Below are 20,278 nucleotides of genomic sequence, written 5' to 3' on the forward strand. Positions count from 1 at the left end.
GCGGCGTATCTAGCCAAAGATCGTGGGTTCGAATCCCGCTCGTGCCATTGACTTTTTTTCATCTCAACTAAAAACCTTAATTAATTGTAATGTATTAATTGGTCAAGCGGACCACAAAATTATTTAATTTAATAATAATTTTAAAAAAAGACCCGCCACCTGTCCACGTACAATTTTTTCCAACGGCGGTGCTTGTTAACAATCCTAGGGCATTTCTCTCAAAAATGTGATGAGTTGTTGAGCGTACATTACCTGCCGAGAAAAATTGAAATACAAAAGTTGACTGTGATACCCCTGCAAATCGTATGTAGCAAAAATTTTAAAAACAAGTAACTTACAAAAAATAAAAGGGATCTACAATTTTTTTTCTTTTTTTTAAATATATCTTGTTTTCAATAAGTCAGTTTCCCTCTTCTAAAACCCATTGTTAAATGCCAGATACCATATTTGTATGAACCAATAGGATTTGTGACAAATGTATTCTTTTATAAAATATCACATACTTTTAAAAAGTCCGATTCTCTTCTTATATTGCCTAAAATTGCCTATGCGGCCTCTTTACCATTAAGGTTTCCAACATTTAATAATTAAATGAATTTGGTATCAAAAATATATATAATCACTGGATTGATATTGCTGCATTACCTGCAACAGGCAGAAATCGGCTGACTGGGCAGTGTGCGCACCACAAACCAACCCAACAATTTAGTCAGACTAAACCTAAAACTATTCATACTTGCAGCCAAACCAGACTAAACTGTCGGACGAGTTTAGTCTGTAGTGTGCAGTAGCCCTTACGTGGGCCCTCCATCAAATTTCCAGAAATTAGAAAACTTTTATTTTATGTGCACACATGGTGTACATAGTACAAACTGTTCTAGCGTAAAATAAAGTAGACTTTCTCTATTCTCTGAGAACCAGCTACATTATTATTGACGTATGTATGCATATTCAAGGCATTGAGCTCTTTGACAAATTATTCACGGCAGATTAAACGAATATCGTCTGATCGTTTTCTGCCTTCATTTCACTTCTAGAATTGATCAGTGACTGACTACTAGCAATCAATGATTGTACTAGCATAAACATCATTTGTAGTTTTACTATTTGCTTTCTAAGCAATCTCCAGGTGACTGCTAAAGCATACTAAGAGGGAATTAAAGGTGAGCCTAGTGATACTTAGGTCGAGGTGCAGAAGACCCTGTGGCCGCCTCTTTTATCTCTTTCTCTACAATGTATTTAATGGTTAGGATAAGCCTCTGTTGTAAGACTTTATTTTAGTCTTTTTGGTAGCTACCTCAATAGATTTGTTCAGGATTCCAACCATGTGTACCAAGTTCAAATTAGAGATACTGAATGTTTAATAAAAATAACGCAGAATTATTCAAATTTTTTTTTATATACAATTTGTGGACATACAATAAATAAATATGAAACATTATATATATATATTATATTATTGTTAAAATTGAATAAAAAGACTGAATACAATAAACATTGTATTGCAATAATTTGAAAAGTAAGGGAATTCACGAAGAATAAAAAAACCTCCATAAGAAATAGGAAAATATATTAACTCAAAATACTTCGACCTATCGAAAATTAATATTGTTTTTATGTTATAACAAGAACAATACAAAAAATTGAAAAGAAACACTTGCAACCATCACATATTATATTTTCTTTGAAAGCTCTTAATTAATATTTTTCAGAAGAAAATGCATCTGAAAATAAAACAAATATATTTCTGATTGCTCAACAGACACTGGAGAAAAAAATTGTTCCAATGGAAAACCTTATTGAAAATTCAGTCTACGTTAAGTAAAGGATGGTAACATATCCTGCCGCTGTGGAGTTCACTTCTTAATTTTTAACTGTCCTTCTCCAAAAATAAAAAGACATATTCTGTCAACAATGTATGAAAACAGGAAGTCTGCACATAAAACTCCAACGAGGATCATTCGGAACTAAAATATAAACATAAAAAGTGTATAATTATTTTTGAAAAGTTACAATATTTGTGTTGTCTAAAGCTAAATTACTTCTTGGTCGAAATCAATTATTTCAAACTGATATGCGACATATGGAACCACACCAAGTGCTAAGGCAAAAATGCCACCAGTCGCACAGGTTATTATGTACAAAAGTGACTTGTTTTCAAATATGCTTTCCATAAAAGGATGACCCTGTAAAAATAAAATAAAGTAACAATTAAACCAATTAACTTATTTTAGTATAAGGATGTACAATCTCTTTAAATTAGTTGTTTCAGGGTGGTTGTTATATTTAAAATTTCACATTTAAAACTTTAACTTTATTGTGTGCTGCAATTTTATAACAAGTCTCAGCATTAATTGAAAACGTCCAACTACCACAAGGGTCATTCTGAGCACGAGCCCAATGTCGTTAACGAGCAATTGTTATAATTGTTTATGTTCTGCTATTTAAATTAGCATATACATTTCAAGGGCGATGTCAGAATTATGCGGAAACCCATTAAAAAACAAAATTTGATCAAATAATTATCATTATATGTAATTAGCATATTATATATATTTAAATTATAACAATTAATGTTATGTATTAAAATATTTCCATATGATAAAATTACACTTTTATATACAACAATTATAGACACAAGAGAGAAAAATTTATTTTTAATAATATTATGCTAGTTTGCATATTAGCCACAATGCCAGACAATACCCACGTCTGTGGGGCTTATGAGCTGAGAGTCTCTCACACTAACCACTCAGCTACCGCGGCCCCCAATGCTAGTTGGTTGAACATCTATTTCAAGCCATAAAGCGTTACAGAAAATAAAAGGAAATTACACAAAATAAACTGTGCGTTGAGATGAATGAGAGATATGGTAGCTTACGTGGTTGAACATTGGGGTACAATTCAGCACCCAACACATGCAGTTCTAAACCCATTCATACTCATGTTCATCTTAAATACATTCAATCCTATTTACATACCATTCATTGGGTGGTGGAGTACTCAATATTCCTCCATCACCCTTTACACATATTACACATATTATACAACTAACCTAATTGAAGGTCGATGGGGTTCTCAACATTCTTCTATCGACCTCTCACAACACACATTCATGCTAATAAATACATTCATACTCAACTAGGTATACAGAACTATTATTACTATACACAATAGAATAACCCTGTTTCCTCCAAAAATTGGAACAGGGGACCCAAATACTCGCTTCCATGCTCAAGCCAATCTCAAATCGAGTGGCATTCCTGTTCACTCTCTGTATGGAGCTAAGGATTTGCACCTTTCAATTAGGTGGGACACATCGAGCAACCTTTTACTGCATTTTGGGCACATATGCGGGATTAGGCCCAAAAAAGTGAAAAAAAAAATAAGTGCCCGTGTGCCAACCTCGCATGGCCTATTCTTAACCGGATGAAGATGACCCTTCTTCTTCTACAAGTCAGATCCTCCGGGAGCCACCCATCAACAGTGCTCTTGGCACGTGAAAGCTTCTCTGTCAACCCGGCCCATTGACACTTGTCACTTCTTTTAATTATGTATTTTATTGCATTCTTAGCATCAGATTGTGGTAGTTAAGTCTGGAGGTTGAGATGTCCCGGCCTTAGCTGCCTCATCAACCTATTCATTACCCTCCAGACCTATGTGTCCATTACCTAGATGACAACCACTGTCTTGCTGAGACACTAGTCATGGTATCTCTCCAACAAAAGCACTACAAGGGAGTTTATCAAAAACCTGTCACAGTTACTGCGCTGAGGGATTGCAGACTAGGTAGGCAGAGCCACCACCATCTCGAATCACCCCAAGCACGTGCCAAATCGCATACAGTCCTGCTGTGTAAACACTACAGTGACCACAAAGTGGATGCACCCTCGTGTCCATGTCACACCACACCTTCATCAGTCTTAGACTTGTCTATAAAGTTGAGCCAAAAACCGCTTCAAGAACTTAGCTCATTAAAGGTACAGTGGAGTAGATGATACGGCTAACATGGCAAGATCTTCCTGGACAAGTATGGCAGGGAGGACTCAGGACGGAATCAGCCAGTTACCCAGCTTGAGTACCAATCGCAATGTCATCCCTGCACTCCCTAAGGCTTCGCCGAAGCATATTCCAAGAAATTGCATCCGAGTCTTAAGTTGCTCATATATTCAACTACACTGGCATCTAAGGATTGCACCCAAAAGCGGATATCCCGGTTTGGCAAGGAACCAAACTGCATAGCTGAGGGTGAGCTGCTTCCTCTGAACACTCCAGAGACCACTCAAAGACCTGATAGTAGAGCCTATCAAGCCTCTGCAGGCAGGCTTTTCGGGCTGAACCATAAAACAAGGTTGAGCACAGCAGCAAGTAAAATATTTTCAGGTGGGTTCTCCCTGTTTGCTCCACACCTTAAGTGATCCATGAACTTTAATAAAGTAATTACTTTCCTTTACTTCACCTTGACGGCGTCAATGTGTGACTGCCATCTAAGCTTTTGATCAGGCAAATCCAGTTTCCTCAGCACTTTCAGCCACAATGTTTATTGCTAACAGCATCACTTCTCTGACCTCTGTTAGGTCTTTCCCCAAAAGGAAAAAGCGAGGTCGTCGACATACAGTAATCGTCTCATTAATCTGTCTCGATTTTCATTCTATAGAAACTGTCGGAGTAAGCCAGAGTTTGACACGGCCACAAAGTGCCATGCCAATTCATCAGCAACATCTGATACCTCGGTCACATTCCCACGTTCCATACTTAGTACTTATTGGCACCGACATTATTCTAGTTTGGCCAGAGAGAACCCTCTGATCCTTCGCCAGGCATCCCCAGTACAAGAGCTGATACTTCACTAGGAATTCCCTTTTGGCTTGGGACAGTTGCGCCTCTTCCTAGCTCTTTAACTTTGTATGTAATCAAATTGTTCTCCGTCGGGTGCCTTCTGAAGCGCTGAAAAGTACATTCTTCTCTGTATGTGCTCGGGCACAGTCCTGGTATGAGGTCTACAGGTAGAACCACATGTCTGGGGAATCAATTTGCCTACGGCCCAGTTGATCTACTTCTCAAAGAGTTGGAGATCTCTGGTGACACTTCTGTGAGGGTAGCAAACGTCAATGACAGAGAAAAGTGGCTAATTTGCTTACTTCGAACCCAACCTAGCCAGAACATGGTACATCTGCTTCATGAGAGATGTCCTTAGGACTATCAGGAGTAGTCACTCAAGTGGGGGTTTCCCAATGGAGTCCACTTGAGCATTTTGCAGGGAGGGCGAGACTATCAACAGGTCAATCGCACTAAATCTTACAGTGTTTAAATCAATATGTATAGTGGTGCCATTGTTCAGGGGGCCCATTCATGATTCTCCAATTAGGCCCCCTATTTCTCTGCCTCTAGCAACCATATGCCGTGAACCCAACCAGGTGTTCTGAGCATTAAAATCGCCCAACATCATTATTGGTGGGATAGGCACTCAAAAAGGGAAGACACCTCACCACCATGTATCAATCTGTTTGGGGGTAGGTAAACTGAGCGCAGCATCATGAGCATCAGCACCACTATTTCCCTGGATATTTAAATTAATTCACCTGATATGCCTGTATATTTTCTCTTAATAGGATGGCAACTCCATGTGCCCACCCAGTTTGGGCCACAATCCCTCGAGGTTTTGTATCCTCTCAGCTGAAGGTGCACTCCCGGGTGGTTGCAGGTCTCCTGGAGAAGTATTGCCATCTGCATATGCCACCTGACAAGAAACTGCAGCATATGCGTTTTGTTTCCAATTGATACTTGTACTTTTTGTCTTTGTCACATTTAGATTTTATTTCCTTCCTCGCACCCTCTCTCTTGTTCTTGTTATGATGAGTTTTATCTTTAGCTGTGGTACATTCGGATAAGACGAATGCAGTCCTTCTGGTCTTTCTCATACTCGACACAAGTGCATTTACATGGAGAGAAACAAACAACACAAAACAGATAGCCAGTCGGCTCACCCCAAATCTTCTTCATGCCAAAAGTTTCACAGTCCTGGCTAGGTAGGTAACCACAACACAAGACAAATTTTGCGAGTGATTTTCACACAGTGGAAACCCAGCTTTAGGGACAACAAAATTATCCTTCCTTGGGTACTGGAAGCCGATAAATTGTGGAAAGTTTGATGACAACACCCCCGGCATCCTTTTGTAACATACCAAATTACCAAAAATGTAGATCCATCAGACAATGGGTTCAGAATAAGTCCTTGATTCAAGGGAGTGTATTCCAGGACAGAAGCATGCGAAGTTCATTTAAGGACCATCACGGAAACTAATAGCAGCACTACTAAATCTAGATGTGGGAGATAGTAGAGGAGGATTAAGTAGATGGTATTTGGAAGAGCACACTTTCATTTGTAGGAGACCCTTGTGCCACATGCGGTTAAACACTTGTGCCGTACAATAAATATTCTTTGCACTTTTGTGACATATGTGATCTACAACACAAAACTCTTGCTGGAATATGGAATGGTGAGAGAAAAAGCCAAACCTGATGATTTGGGAAAAGGTTAGAGGAGAATAATTTTTGTTTTTAATTTATCACTTCTACTAGAATTTTTTTAAAACAGGTTTTTATAAATTCTGAAGAAATTTAAATTACCATTTATACCAGCGAAAGTGTGTTTCTGCAAGTATGCAGTATAATTTGATAGCAGAATCGTACAAATTTAAGAAAGACAATGACGTGTGTCTATAAATTTGTCAATAATGATAAATTTGGGATTCCGATAAATAAAATAATTTATGTCATGGAATGCCAATTTATGAAACTAAATTCATACAACTTACCCTGTAGTTTATCGCAAATGTTGATACTTGAAGAGACATTGAGATTATATAAACTGTACTGTTTAATAAACTTGGTTCAAATTCGGAATCGTCATCCATACTAACTGGCTTCTTTGACCTTTTAACAACAAAAATAGATTGTAATTTTTTTTTTTTTTTACAAAAACAGTCAACACTTACTTCATAGGAGATCTTAAATTTGCTTCTTGTACTAAATATATCAGGCACAGAAAGTGAACGGTGAACTGAAGCATCACTGTAAGCACTGTGTATGCGTTGAATATGTTTGGTAAAGGCCTTTGCTTCGAAAGGACTTTTAAAGGCTAAAAGAAAATGATAATTGTGCTTTATAATTGTAAGTTTATTATATGGTAGAGCACCAAATGCTGTCCCCTCAGGACATTCAGCACCAAATATTAATATTGGGAATTGTTAATGTAATGCAATCAAAACTTTACAATATGTATATACAGTAAAACTTCTTGAAAAGGACACTAACAACCTGACATCCTTGAAGATCAAAAATTTATTTTTCCCGGCATTATTCTATTTGTACCAACTTTAAGAAAATATTTTCTAGTGATACTAGGTTGAAACATATTAAACACAACCTGAGGATCCGAAACTTTTTAAAAAATGTAATTAAGGTATTTTTTTGAAATATGGTTTTCTGCCTTTTGCTGTGCACGTATTTCAAATTTATTCATAGTTTTACGTAGTATAAGAAAGTAGCATCCAAGATTCAATGAGGGTGGCTATACAAAAAAGTTGCAAAAACCAAAAGACGCTTCAAGTAAGCCCATTTCTGAGTGGTATCTGTTTATGGGAAGTTTGAGTATACTACCAATGGTAAAAAAAATAAAAATATATTATATAAATTCTTATTTATATAAATCTATTGCTTACCTTAGATCTGGAAAGGAACAAAAAGCACGATGCCAACAGTAAGCCTTGTATAGTGGCTTGCATATCGCTAAAACGTATGCCATCAAGATAAAGAACTGATTGGGCATAAGCGAGAATCAACGCATTTAGCGCTAAAATTTTGAACATTTGTAAGGTCGTGACCAACGTACATCGTCCTTGCTTAATCACATGGCAGACTGTTAAAAAAAAAAATAAAATAAATAAATAATAAATAAAACACGAGCATTTACATTATAACAAGAAATTTTTTTAGCACACTTAGGAATTTATTTTATTTCTTTGATTATTTTGATTTTAGCTAAACTTTTGTTAAAATTTTAGGGTGATTCCATAATAAAAATTGCTTTGGATGGATTAATGTGATTTAGTTCAACTTATTTCACCTTATATTAACATCAAACCTTCTTTAATTTATGTGTCACATTTGTACAAAATTATGTGTCCGAGTGGATCAAAGTCACGATAGCTCAAGTAGTTAGAGCAGCGGCATATTGAGCCGAAGGTCGTGGCTTCGAATCCCACTTGTGACTAACTTTTTACAGGTGTATTCAAAAAATCACATAAACCATTAAAATAACTGTAACAACTTAAATAAATAAATAGTTATAAAATTATTCAGAGAGTAATCCAAGTGAGCAATTTTTTTCAAAATGAAGTTTCAGAAACAATAAAATGGGCTTACTGCACTGTATTGAAGATCTCTTGCTTGTGAAAGGTGCTGCAATGCTGGCATCACCTAATTTTACAATTTGAGCTTGCTCACTTTCTTCAATTTCTTTCAATAATTTCTGGATTTTCTCATTAGTTGAATTAATAGTGTTCTGCAACAAATTTATGAATGTACAAACTATTATAAAAGAACATGGAAAATTAACACAGATGAAAAATTATATATACAGCTCTTTGATCGTTGTTTCCTCTTGGATTGTTTGTTAATCGTTCTGTTAACATTTTCACTTTTTCTTTTTCCTTTACTATTTGTTTCATGTCTAATTTTGCTTCTGGGGCATTTGTAAGAATTGCCACTCCTTCAATTAAAATTAATAGACTTTTATTATTTTGTGGTCATTTTAAGGTGGGGGAGAAATAACAAAACTCACCACAATGTGCATGTTTAAGGGCACCTACGTCGTTTGTTCCATCTCCGCACATTAGCGTCGTGTATCCCAGAGATTTTAATGTGACAACAACAAATTCTTTTTGTTTTGGAGCAACCCTTGCGAATACAGATACGTGCGGCAAAATTTGTCTAAGCAGTGTGCTGTGCTTATTCATTAAATAACTCAAGGCCTAAACAAAATGAAAAAAATTGATTTTTTTAAAAATATATATTTGAAAAAAATATTCCGACCTCTCCAGTAATACATATGTCATATTTTTCAACAAGCATTCCCTGCTGTAGATCAACAGGGTATTGGACGGTTTTTTCTATATCTTCCCAAACCCAATCATTTTTTACTTCAGTCAGAATGAGAACACCTCTCGGCTTCCTTATAAATTTTAATTCCTTTGCTACATGGCAAGCAGTAAGTGGGTTATCACCAGTAATCATCATTACCTGCAAAACAATTTATTAAAAAAATAAAATAAAATGAAAAAATTTAATAATTTTTTCTTACAAAATGAGATGCATTGACAATCTCTTTGATCACAGCTTTTGAGTCGGGCTTCAAAGGGCAAGAAATTATTATAAACCCGGCGAATTTCATTTTTGATTCAGCCTGCTCTCTAGTCATTTCTCTAAGCTCTTGGTGCGACAAATGGCCTAACATCCGCCATCCCAGAGCCAAAACCCTGGCTCCACGACGTGATAGGTCAAGGTAGACTTTATCGTATGTTTCAGGTACTTCATCAAACTAAAAAAATCTCATATAATACAATTTTTTTAAAATAAGGTTGATAAAATTCGATACCATGCCCTTGAGTGTCTCGGGTGCTCCTTTAATCGTGGCAATGTAAGTTGTATCGGTAGTGCCTGGAACAGTGTAGCCAGCGATGACTGACATCCTCTTCAGGGAGGATGAAAAGTGGTGCCTTGCAAATATCTTCATCCCAGGGGCTTTTCCTCGCTTTGGGATTACAGCATCACCTTAAAGAATATATGTTAAACAAAAAATCTTAACTTAAAAATTTTCAGCGTACCTTTAGTTAGATTCCAGTCAATAGCAGATAATGTGGCCTTTTCCAATGGATCGCCAACTATGCCATCCTCAAGTTGGGCTAGGGCGTGGCATGTCGCTAACACCTGAATGCTCTCTTGCGGCACATCAGCCAAATTTGTTACTTCTTCAGGCTTATCTCTAAAAATATAAATATAAGTTATTCTATAACATTTTATTTGCCTTAAGCAATTTTGTTTAGACAAAATAATTCATAATGTAAAAAATTGTAATCAGTGATTCTATTTAAAAAATGTTAGAAAAATATAAAACATACCCTATTCCAGCTATGCCTTCCACAACCAAATCATCACTTGTTAACGTCCCCGTCTTGTCAAAACAGCATATTTCCACTTTGCCCGCAAACGGTATCCTAAATGGCTCCGTGCAGAACACAGCTAAAAAAAATTTAAAATTACAGTTTAATTTTATACCAACTAAATGAAACCTCGAGAAAACATACCGAGCTTGAACAACGAAACAAGGGACGTGTTTACTGCTAGAGAAAGTTCAATAGGCAATTCCGGCGGAATGACTGATGTAAGGATGAGCGTGCACTCCAAGAACAACTTGTATTTATTTCTTGTAGGATCTGCAGAGCCTGGTTGTAAAAGTGTGAAAAGTTTTATTTTAATAAATTAATTACATACTGATATTTTCTTCTTTTTTTGGCTGTTTATTTATCTTTTATTTTATTTTTGTACTGAAGACTCCTATACAACACAGGGGATATATCCCATGTAATAGGAAATTGTGTTTTATGGGACATACATTATCAGACCAATTTATGATTTACAGATCTGGAGAAAGAACTGTTTTTAAATGATCAAAATCAAGACGAAACTATGGTCTATTCAAGCAATGAATTTGTTCAATCAATATTAGCAGCGTCATTGTAACTTATTTGTTGAAACTTCTGATAACGAATAATCATTAAGTAGTGAAATGCACATTTTTATTAAAAGTCAAATAAAATTATTCTCCTCTTATACCTTTAAATGTATATGTATTATTATTTTATTATAAACTGCTACTTTTTTAAACTGTCAGCTTCACTGTTCATATGTGGAACAACAGGAAGTGTAGACATTTGCTTTTCTAACCAAAAATCGCAAACAATGTGAAAATGTTATTAAATTTATCTTACACGGCATATGGGAATGTTTATTGTTCTGTATGAATACATCGCAATTTTTTCATCATGTTTTACTGGAGTATATTAGATTGGTCCACTTTATAACGGTTTTATAGATTTTTGTATTTTATGTTGGGTAATAAAGTAAAAAGCACTATGAAGTTCAATACAGCATAAATCCCAAAGAAAATTAATTACAGTATTTTTTTAATTACCTTTGACCCAAACATAAACTGCAGCAGCAACAGCAAAAACAAGTAAAAATAGAATAAAACCGAAAGTTTCAAGATTGTTCGCTGTAACGCGTTTTACTCCATAAAGAATTGTGCGGAGGAGTTTTCCTTGTGATGTATTAAATCCAGTCCTTAGAACATAAGCAACACATCCATTATCCTGAGCTAGTAAAATAAAAAAATAAAAAATTAATGAATTTCCAGATCAGATTCAAATGTAATAAAATTTTACCTCTTAATCCTGATGAGGTTTTACTAGGTGGAGTATGCTGTACAACTTTGGTACCACCATACAACACATGCAATTTTCCACCGCCATCTATGTCTAGCTGAATTTTAGAATCTAAATTTTCTATCGGCTCTTTCATCTGTGGTACGGATTCCCCTAAAATCATAAAACTCATCAGCTCTGGTAACATAGAAGTAAAAAACGTGAAACCACACCTGTGAGCATGCTTTCATCGACTATACAAGGCCCTCTAAGTAACAACATATCACACGGCACTAAATTATCACTCTGAGATCTTGTTATGGAGACGATGTCCCCTGGAATGAGTTGATCAGACATAATCGATCTCCATCGTTTGTTTCTGTAAACCTAAAAAAATATTATTAATATTTTTTAAAGCTTTTAAACACAAACAGCTATGATGATGCGTTACCTGAATTGAATATGGTTTGTTTCCCATTTTTCTTATCTCGGCCATATTCCTTAACTGCTGCTGTACAAGAGTGCACTCGAAAAGAATCAGCATGACAAGCGTGAATATCGAGTAATACCAATATTTGTCCAAACACCAAAGGAAGACACAGAAAACTTGAAAAATGAAAAATGGTGCAGTTGCTCTTTCTTTGAACAACTCCATGAATTCTGGTACGGCCATATCCAACCTGAAAGATAATTTTTTAAAAATTATTATAACTATTAACTACAAATTATATTTAAATATTTACCTATTCTTGCCATATTTTGTTTCAGCTTTCAAAAGCTCAATTTCATCCTGATACCCTTTCCACTGCATATAATCACCATACTGTAAATTTATAGGGAATTCAAGACCATGGAATTCCTTTTTGTCCGCACTCCATATATATTTTGTCTTTTGAAATATAAACCATTCAGATGTATCACCTATAGCCTGGGTCATAATGAAAAAAACAATAAGACAATGTTGACCATATTATCGTATAAATTTTGATGCTTACCTCAGGATGTTGTAAAGCTACTAATTCGGATGAACCATTATTTTCGGTAGGGACAACCTTCACCAACTCAGCATCTTCAGGTTTGTTGGTCTGAAAATTTTGTAACTTACAGACTTAGTTGATCAAAACTTATACACAAAAAATTACTTTTATAAAAATAAAAGGTTTGACTATCTTAAGAGAAATTATTGTGTGATATGTTGATTGGCAAGTTGATAACATGAAGTTTTTTATTCCAATCATCCTGGTCTGCCTATTCTCCCTTATTTTCATAAGATCTGGTTTATTTACATTCTAAGTTGTCCTTTTATATAAATTTTCAGAAAGTTTGATATTGATTTGCTATGCATTTATCTATTTATCAAATATTTTAGTGCAATTTCTAGCATTATTGGGCCAAATAGTTGGCCATAGTAGCAACTAGGGTTTGGACAACTTTCACATTTTTGTCCACCATAAAGTACACAAAAATTCTAACTAAATCTCATGCCCATGATACCTAAGAGCTTCTCAGTCAATCCAGTCTAACTCTCCCTCTTGAACATATTGTTCCTTTTTTATTGTGGGAAAGCCAGATTATGGTGGTCAGGCCAAGAGGTATTTTGTCATTCACAATTTTTCTATATTTTGGTTACACTCCAGATCTATTAGATAAACAACTGTGTACAATAAAAGACTTCTTTTTTTTAATGGAGGAGGAAACCTAGAGAACTGGATGGTCTGCTTAAGAAGGTTTGGCAAAACAAGGTCTGAGGAGCCTGCTACTTTCCAATGACAAATTCAAAAGTGAACCTGGCAATCTGGTGTCAGTCTGTGCATATGGCTCAATGAATTTTTGCAATTAAGATTTTTGTAGTCTAATACACTGAGAGGCAAAAAGTGGACACCCGTAACATTCTTAATTATCTTTTAGACAATCATCCATTATCTTACAATATTTTGTCCATTTTAAGGGATCAGAGATAAATAAAAACTCAGATAAAATCTCCTTCTGTTTACAATTGGATTTTGTAAATAAATCTTTGAACACTCAATCTCTTATTTGTTTGTATTTCTATAAAGCTTCTTTGTAACGTTCTAGTGGTTTGATTTTTTAAGTTGAACCATTTTTAAGTTTCTAATTTGTTTGAGTGATGGTTTTAAGTGATAGAGATTCGAATAGAATTATAGCATTGTTGGAGCATGAAGGAAGTCAAGGGTATGTTGCCAGGGTGCTTATCTTTCCCAGAACAATTAATCCAATACTCCATCACTACTCAGGTACTGAAGGTTACTCAAGAAGGCATGTAAAAAAAGTAATTATAACAATTGAAAGTATTTTCAAAAAATAAATACATAAAAAAGAGGGTGGCCACTTTCTTTGCCGAGCAGTGTAGTTTCCAATGACATACCATTCCACAGAAAAGATGAATGGTGGAGCGAGTGCGGTGTTCAATCCTTCTAAAAAGATTGATACCATTCCAGAGACAAAGTGTCTTCCAAAATTATTTGTTAGGAATTGATTTATTCAAGCCGAACTTTCCACACGTATGCAAAGCTGTCACAATCGTCTACCTTGGGTTTTTGACAGTCTGACTAGTCTTATCTGGCCCACCGCAGAAGATAAGATCAAAGAGCTCAACCACCATCAACTTTGTTTTTTCCCCAACGCATGGAGTTTTTAATCCAAGACCACTCACATTCTCATTAACTCTTGAATTCATTGTTTTCTATTTATTAGGAATAGACAGAAAATCCAAAAGTTTCCTCTGTGAAGATCCTCTTTTCCATTATTTGGTGGGGGGGCATTTTTTTGAGGGTGATCAACAATGACTAAACTAAATTTTGGCGTATGGCCCTGTATGACCTATTCTCTACCAAGTGACCATCAAAGGGCACATCTAATGAAGTACAACACTACCATTTTTATTATAATTTTTTATTGCATTGTTGGTGATAGACAAATCTGGTTACGACAATGAGACTTTTTACTAGAGACAACTATCACTATGATATACCTAATCAAATCAAGTTCCTTGATGAAATAGGGCTCACTGGTGTGCTATAGGCACAGAACAGGTGATACGATAGCTCTTAAATGGAGCAGTATATCATACCCCGACTAATACATCTACATACCTAATCAAACTCAATTGGGCATAATTTTCCAATGGGGTCCAGAGAACCTATTTTGGTAATAAATAATTATTTATGATTAGCACATATGATTAGCACAGTATATCATACCCCGACTAATACATCTACATACCTAATCAAACTCAATTGGGCATAATTTTCCAATGGGGTCCAGAGAACCTATTTTGGTAATAAATAATTATTTATGATTAGCACACAGCTTATAATTTCGTTTGAAAGGAATGGAAGGAGGCCCACATTTTTTAAAGCAATCCTATTATGGTAACTCGCTAATGGAGTTTGTCTATGTGGAGATGCTATTATCTACACCACAAGTGCATTCCAAAAAATTTGTTAGGACATGACAAGAAAACCAATTTTGGTGTAATTCTCCAGTGAGAGGGTCCTCTTTTCCATTACTTGGTAGGAGGAGGAATTTTTTTGAGAATCTTAAGGGTGATCAATAATGACTATACTAAAATTTGGCTTATAGGGCCTTGACATTACTGATGCGGTACAACACTACCATTTTTTAACATAATTTTGTACTGCAGTTTTTGATGATGACACATCTGGTTAAGAGGTTGAGACTTTTTACTGATGACAACTATCACTATATACCTAATCAAACTCAATTTGGCATACTTTTCCAAAGGTGTCCAGAGAACCTATTATGGTAATAATTATTTATGATTAGCACACAGCTTATAATTTCGTTTGAAAGGAATAGAAGGAGTAAAAATTATTTGTTAGAAAAAAACAAGAAAACCCAATTTGGCATAATTTTCCAACAAGAGAGAGGATCTAGGGGTGAACATGGCTTCCAGGAGTCAGCCTGTGTACCATGCTCTAAGAGTTTAAGGAGCCTAGTTCATCTAGATGCTTCCAAAGTGGGTTCCCTAATTATATTATTGTCAGGAAAAAGACATATTTAAATATTGATTATCAAGTATAAAATTATCAAAAAGTATAAACCGTCGCATTTATTAATATTTCTACATTAAATTATTCTATAATTCAAATTGTAGAAACACGCCCTTTATTTATAAACAGATAATAGGTTATAACCTTCTTTTTTGTTAAATAATGTTATCAATAAAGGAAACAAGATAATTTTTGATGATAATAGTAAATGGTTACCTTTTTGCAGTTGAGGAAAGTCTGCACGTGGACAGACCAGTAGCAGCATAGGCAGCAGAGTACCTGCAGAACAGCGATGACCGCCGTCCCGACGAAACCGGCTTCTGAAAACTCCTCAAGCCCGTAAACGAAGAGCCAGCAGTAGAACCAGGCCAGGTAGGGAATGATGAAGGGAAACATGGTCCCGTGGAATATAATGGGCCGGAGCTTGTACAGGGTGACATTTTGGACGAGATCGTCCACCCTCCTTTTGAACATCTCGCTGTCGGCTGTCTGTATTCTGTGTATATCTACGTCGAACAAGCAGCGTATCGCCCTCGAGACACGGTCGGCCTCATTTGAGCAAAGAACGTCGTTTGACTTTCACAACGGTACGAAACACGAAAGTCGACAGGGAAAGGCACACGTAAGACAGGCCTGCTGGCGACTCGGCAAACCCGACGTTAAGCTACTCTTATCAACGAAACACGGATCAAGCTGATAATCGAAAAAAGGCGTTCACGAATTTATCTCTCCTTTTCTTCTACGGGTCTACGTTTCAAGACAATCTCTTTTCTTTTTTACAATTAATACAAAGGATGCGATTAATTGACATTTTTTTGTTTTTAACCTTCGAAATATTGGGTGTGCAATGGCGTCATGACCGCCAATTTACAAAACAGCACGAATCATTCCCTAAACAATCGTTTTTATTTCATTATATAACCACATTTTTGTTTTCGGGGCGTGATTTATTAAATACTGTAAATAAAAAATACTATAAAATAAAATTATCGTATATTCTTGGTAAGGGGATAATGTGAAATATTACAAAGCGTGTCACTACCTAATATCTTTTTAGTGACGGATGTATTTTATCTTTCCACAATTTAAAATAATAACTAATGTGGAAAAACGATAAATTTTATGATTTACAGGTTGTTTTAAAAACTTTATAATTTATGTTAAAGTATGGCTTTTCCTGACAACAATATAATTTCGGATCAAGCTTTGGTTGGTTCCAGATAAGTAGATTCTACTAGAGCTGCACAAACTCTTTGAGCTAGGTTGTCATATTCGTTCTGGAATCTCTTATTGGAAAACTAGTAGACTACCCAAACCTAGTCTGCACAAACTTGTTGAGCCAGTTACACAGGTTGGTTCTAGATAGGTAGCGAGGTTTACTGTCGACCCTCTTACTTGGAAAATTTCGGCAAATTGGATTTCTTGTCTTTTCCTAACAAATAATTTTGGAACACACTTTATGTTATGATAAATGAAGTGGACTCTCAAACAGACAAATTTTGGGCCTTTGACTCCTGCCTCACTTCTTGCAATAGTTTATAGAGCCCATTTTCCTTTTCAGATTTCAAAACCGTACATAAACAATCCTGTCAAATAACATCATTTTCTTTGGTAAGGGGACAACGTGAAGAATTGCAAAGTGTGTAATAATCTAATACTTGTTTACAAGTGAAGGGCAGCTTCTGAAAGTGGATTAAAACATCTGAACAATGTGTAGAGAACTGAGAATAAAAGAAAGTTCCAGACTCCTCATTGCTCATTCAGAGACTGGCCAAGTGTTAATCAATAAAAATAAAAGAACAGTGTTGCTCATGAATGTAGGAGAGAAGTGAGGTTTACCGCAATGTAGATAGATATCACGTTTTTTACAAAAAAAGGCCTATTTGTAAGTATACAGGGTTCTAATGCAGAGCTGCTGGATTCAAACCTGGGACCGTTACCTTACAGTGATGGGCACCTTACCAACGCCTAAACCATTACGGCTACCGACGCTCCTACTACTTCGATAGGCTGACTTTTTTTGGGCGGTAGTCTTTTATCTTATCTTTTGAGTTCTCCAGGTTATGTATTTAAAAAAAAGGACGGACTTGGTCACAGTGTGGATATTATTACATTGATATAGATTCATTTTTTTGAGGAGATTTGGAACTTGGTCTTTTTTTCACGGTTAGATTTTAGTTGGAATAAACATTTCTTCTACACATAAAAAAGTTAAAATTGCATTATTGAGTTACAGTTACAAATACTTGTGTTCTTTTTGGTATCAGCTGATCAGGCACAAAATATATCTAGAAAAGTTTGTGTATTCATAAAAGATCGAATTTTGCTTTTCGAAAATGGATAGTTTTATTTACAATTAGTTTTATACATCTCAAACTTTAGTCTGTAAGACTATTCAGGTTGGAGTTATATAAGAGAAAATGCATTTTCTATCCACAAATATGCGGCTGCTGGTTTTTTCAAAAATAACTCGGTTCGCTTGGTGTCAGTTTGTTGAAAGACAGTCGGTCTACAAGTCGCCCCAATTTTTCAACAAGTGTTCGACCTACTGTGACCCCCCGGCCCTCGAGAGCGAGTTCAAATCCGCTAGGGATAATTTTCTGAAACTCGAAGTTATCCGCGAATCGGTCGTGGACTTCGACTTGCTAACCGACGAGGAAAAGATAATACACGATGCTCACAAAACGGCCGTCTCGAAATGGCACTTCACGTACGAAGATCCCTTCGACAAAGTCAAAGTCTACACGAGGTACCGGCACACACTCCTCGGACGCTGCTGTGGCACCGCCTGCAGACACGTGAGTTCTTATTTTTATATCAACTAAAGGTTTTATTTTAACTATATTTCATTTAAATTATAACAGTGCGTCTTCAATTACTACAATGTACCTGAATTGCTTAAGAAGAACAAAAAATTCAATAGTTCCTTCTGGGCGGTGAAAGACCCAAATATGAATACGGCTATCGAAATTTTCAAAGATCTGAAGGTAGCTGACAATGTAATCCGAGGACCAATTTTCTAGTCAGCGTTCCATTTTTTAATAAAATGATTATCTATGGTTTACCCTTTAAGCATTTTCTAAGTGGATTTTTAACAAATAAAATCGTTATGATTGTTTTCGACTTTTTCCTTAACTATTTTCCTGTCAAACAGCATAGGACAGAGTAAAGTTATTACGGTACATTATATGAAATGAAATTTAAGGAAATATACTTTATTCCTCTTTGAAGCCCTACAAGGCCTATTAAACCTACCTCCGTTGGAAACGTGTATACAAACAGAAGCTAGAAAAAGCTCATAGACTCCAAATACAAATAAATTGAATATGAACTAGACATTTCAAACAAACAATAACACCAAATAAAATCAGACATTCATTCTGGACAGACTATATGTCCCCCGAAACATTCTTTGCAACATCCTCAGTTAAAAGCTTACAGAGAAGAAGAAAACAAGAAACACAAATAGAATTATGTACTTGGTGCAAAAACCAGTGAAGGAACCAGGTCAGGTACATTTTCTGAAAGCCTAAAATATGAGCACTCAAACTCATTAGAAAATACAGTAATTATGATGAGAACGATGGTGTGAGCCTCGCAAACGAATTTGTACAAATCTGATGGTGTAGGGCCATTGAATGCAATATTCCGAGTGAGGATTAGGATTAAATCATTAATACCGAATCAATAGATTTTCTCCGTTACTCTCGAGTCAACTTCGGCGTAATTTTCTAATTTAATAAAGAAAACGTCTCAATTACAATAAATTAATTCAACAAAATAATTGTATATGTCATTTACTTAAGGATTAAAACCAGGTGCAACTGTATTTAATATTAAATGTGTAAAGATATAGTTTATTGTGTAATAGTACAGTAGTAGAAATAATCCAAATGCAATGTTTCGGGTAACCAGATAATATGATCCGTTAATAAATTAAACTAAATAATAAACACAAACCCAGTAATCACCTTAATGCATTCAAAATACACACCTTAGTCACCTTAAATGTAATCCCTGATAGAAACTAGATTTCAAATTGCTTTTACATTCTCTACTATTTGAGAAACTGGGGAGTGATGAAGGTGAAGGAATCTATATAGTAAAGTATACCTCGGTCTTTCAAGTTGAAATACTAGCTATTAGAAAACGCCAAAAATCTTAAAAAATGCTTCCATGACAAAATTTCTTAACGAGATCAGACAACCAAGCAGCCCTGAAAGCATTAGCACGTGAAAACGGCACATCCGAAATAATCGGAAAATATATTCAAAACCACCAAAAGCTGGAAAAAACATTACAATACCTTGGGCGCCAGGCAAAGGACTATTGGGTAATGAACAAGCAGATCAACTAGACAGAAGATAATCTGCAAGATCAAATACACTGTTCCATCTCAGAATGGGTTCACACATATCAAAAAGAGAAATGGATAACCCCAAAACTGGCAAGTGCATTGATACAATTAGACGGAGTAAAACTTATGGGAGTAGGTGAAAGGGCTTCATACCTGTCACTTCCATCTGAGAAAACACCTGCACAGCATGAGTATAGTCAACATGAACATGTTTGTAGGTTATACAATGAGGAGGAGGAAGTAGTCACCCTGATCTTCTCCAAATGCGAAGCAACCTATGAATCGAGAGTGGAAACATAACCCGGGTTACCAAGAAAACCCAAACCCTCGTATCTTTCAAGCTTTTGAATTCCGCCTCTTTGATTACCTCTCATCTATACAACGTGGCACAAAGATATTATTTA

The 20,278-nt window shown here is 35.7% G+C and overlaps 2 protein-coding genes across 2 annotated transcripts; one reads left to right on the forward strand and one right to left on the reverse strand.

Moving 5' to 3' along the window:
- Window positions 1–1,725: 1,725 nt before the first annotated feature.
- LOC106665836 (manganese-transporting ATPase 13A1) lies at window positions 1,726–16,434 on the reverse strand. Its single transcript, XM_014392610.2, has 21 exons — window positions 15,734–16,434; window positions 12,479–12,568; window positions 12,227–12,411; window positions 11,935–12,163; window positions 11,717–11,870; window positions 11,505–11,657; window positions 11,255–11,437; window positions 10,368–10,505; window positions 10,182–10,302; window positions 9,888–10,045; window positions 9,659–9,834; window positions 9,365–9,601; window positions 9,097–9,303; window positions 8,846–9,035; window positions 8,643–8,773; window positions 8,428–8,566; window positions 7,725–7,921; window positions 6,999–7,141; window positions 6,819–6,936; window positions 2,043–2,186; window positions 1,726–1,967 (listed from the first exon to the last, which is right to left on the reverse strand). The coding sequence occupies exons 1-21, from the start codon at window positions 15,989–15,991 to the stop codon at window positions 1,857–1,859; spliced, it is 3,462 nt and encodes a 1,153-aa protein (XP_014248096.1). The 5' UTR covers window positions 15,992–16,434; the 3' UTR covers window positions 1,726–1,856.
- Window positions 16,435–16,530: 96 nt separating this feature from the next.
- On the forward strand, window positions 16,531–18,816 carry LOC106665837. Its single transcript, XM_014392611.2, has 2 exons — window positions 16,531–18,315; window positions 18,382–18,816. Exons 1-2 carry the CDS (start codon window positions 17,938–17,940, stop codon window positions 18,538–18,540), a joined length of 537 nt encoding a protein of 178 aa, XP_014248097.1. The 5' UTR covers window positions 16,531–17,937; the 3' UTR covers window positions 18,541–18,816.
- Window positions 18,817–20,278: the final 1,462 nt, after the last annotated feature.

The sequence above is a fragment of the Cimex lectularius genome, unplaced genomic scaffold (genome assembly GCF_000648675.2).
Source record: "Cimex lectularius strain Harlan isolate CLEC.00 unplaced genomic scaffold, Clec_2.1 scaffold12, whole genome shotgun sequence".
Classification (NCBI taxonomy): domain Eukaryota; kingdom Metazoa; phylum Arthropoda; class Insecta; order Hemiptera; family Cimicidae; genus Cimex; species Cimex lectularius.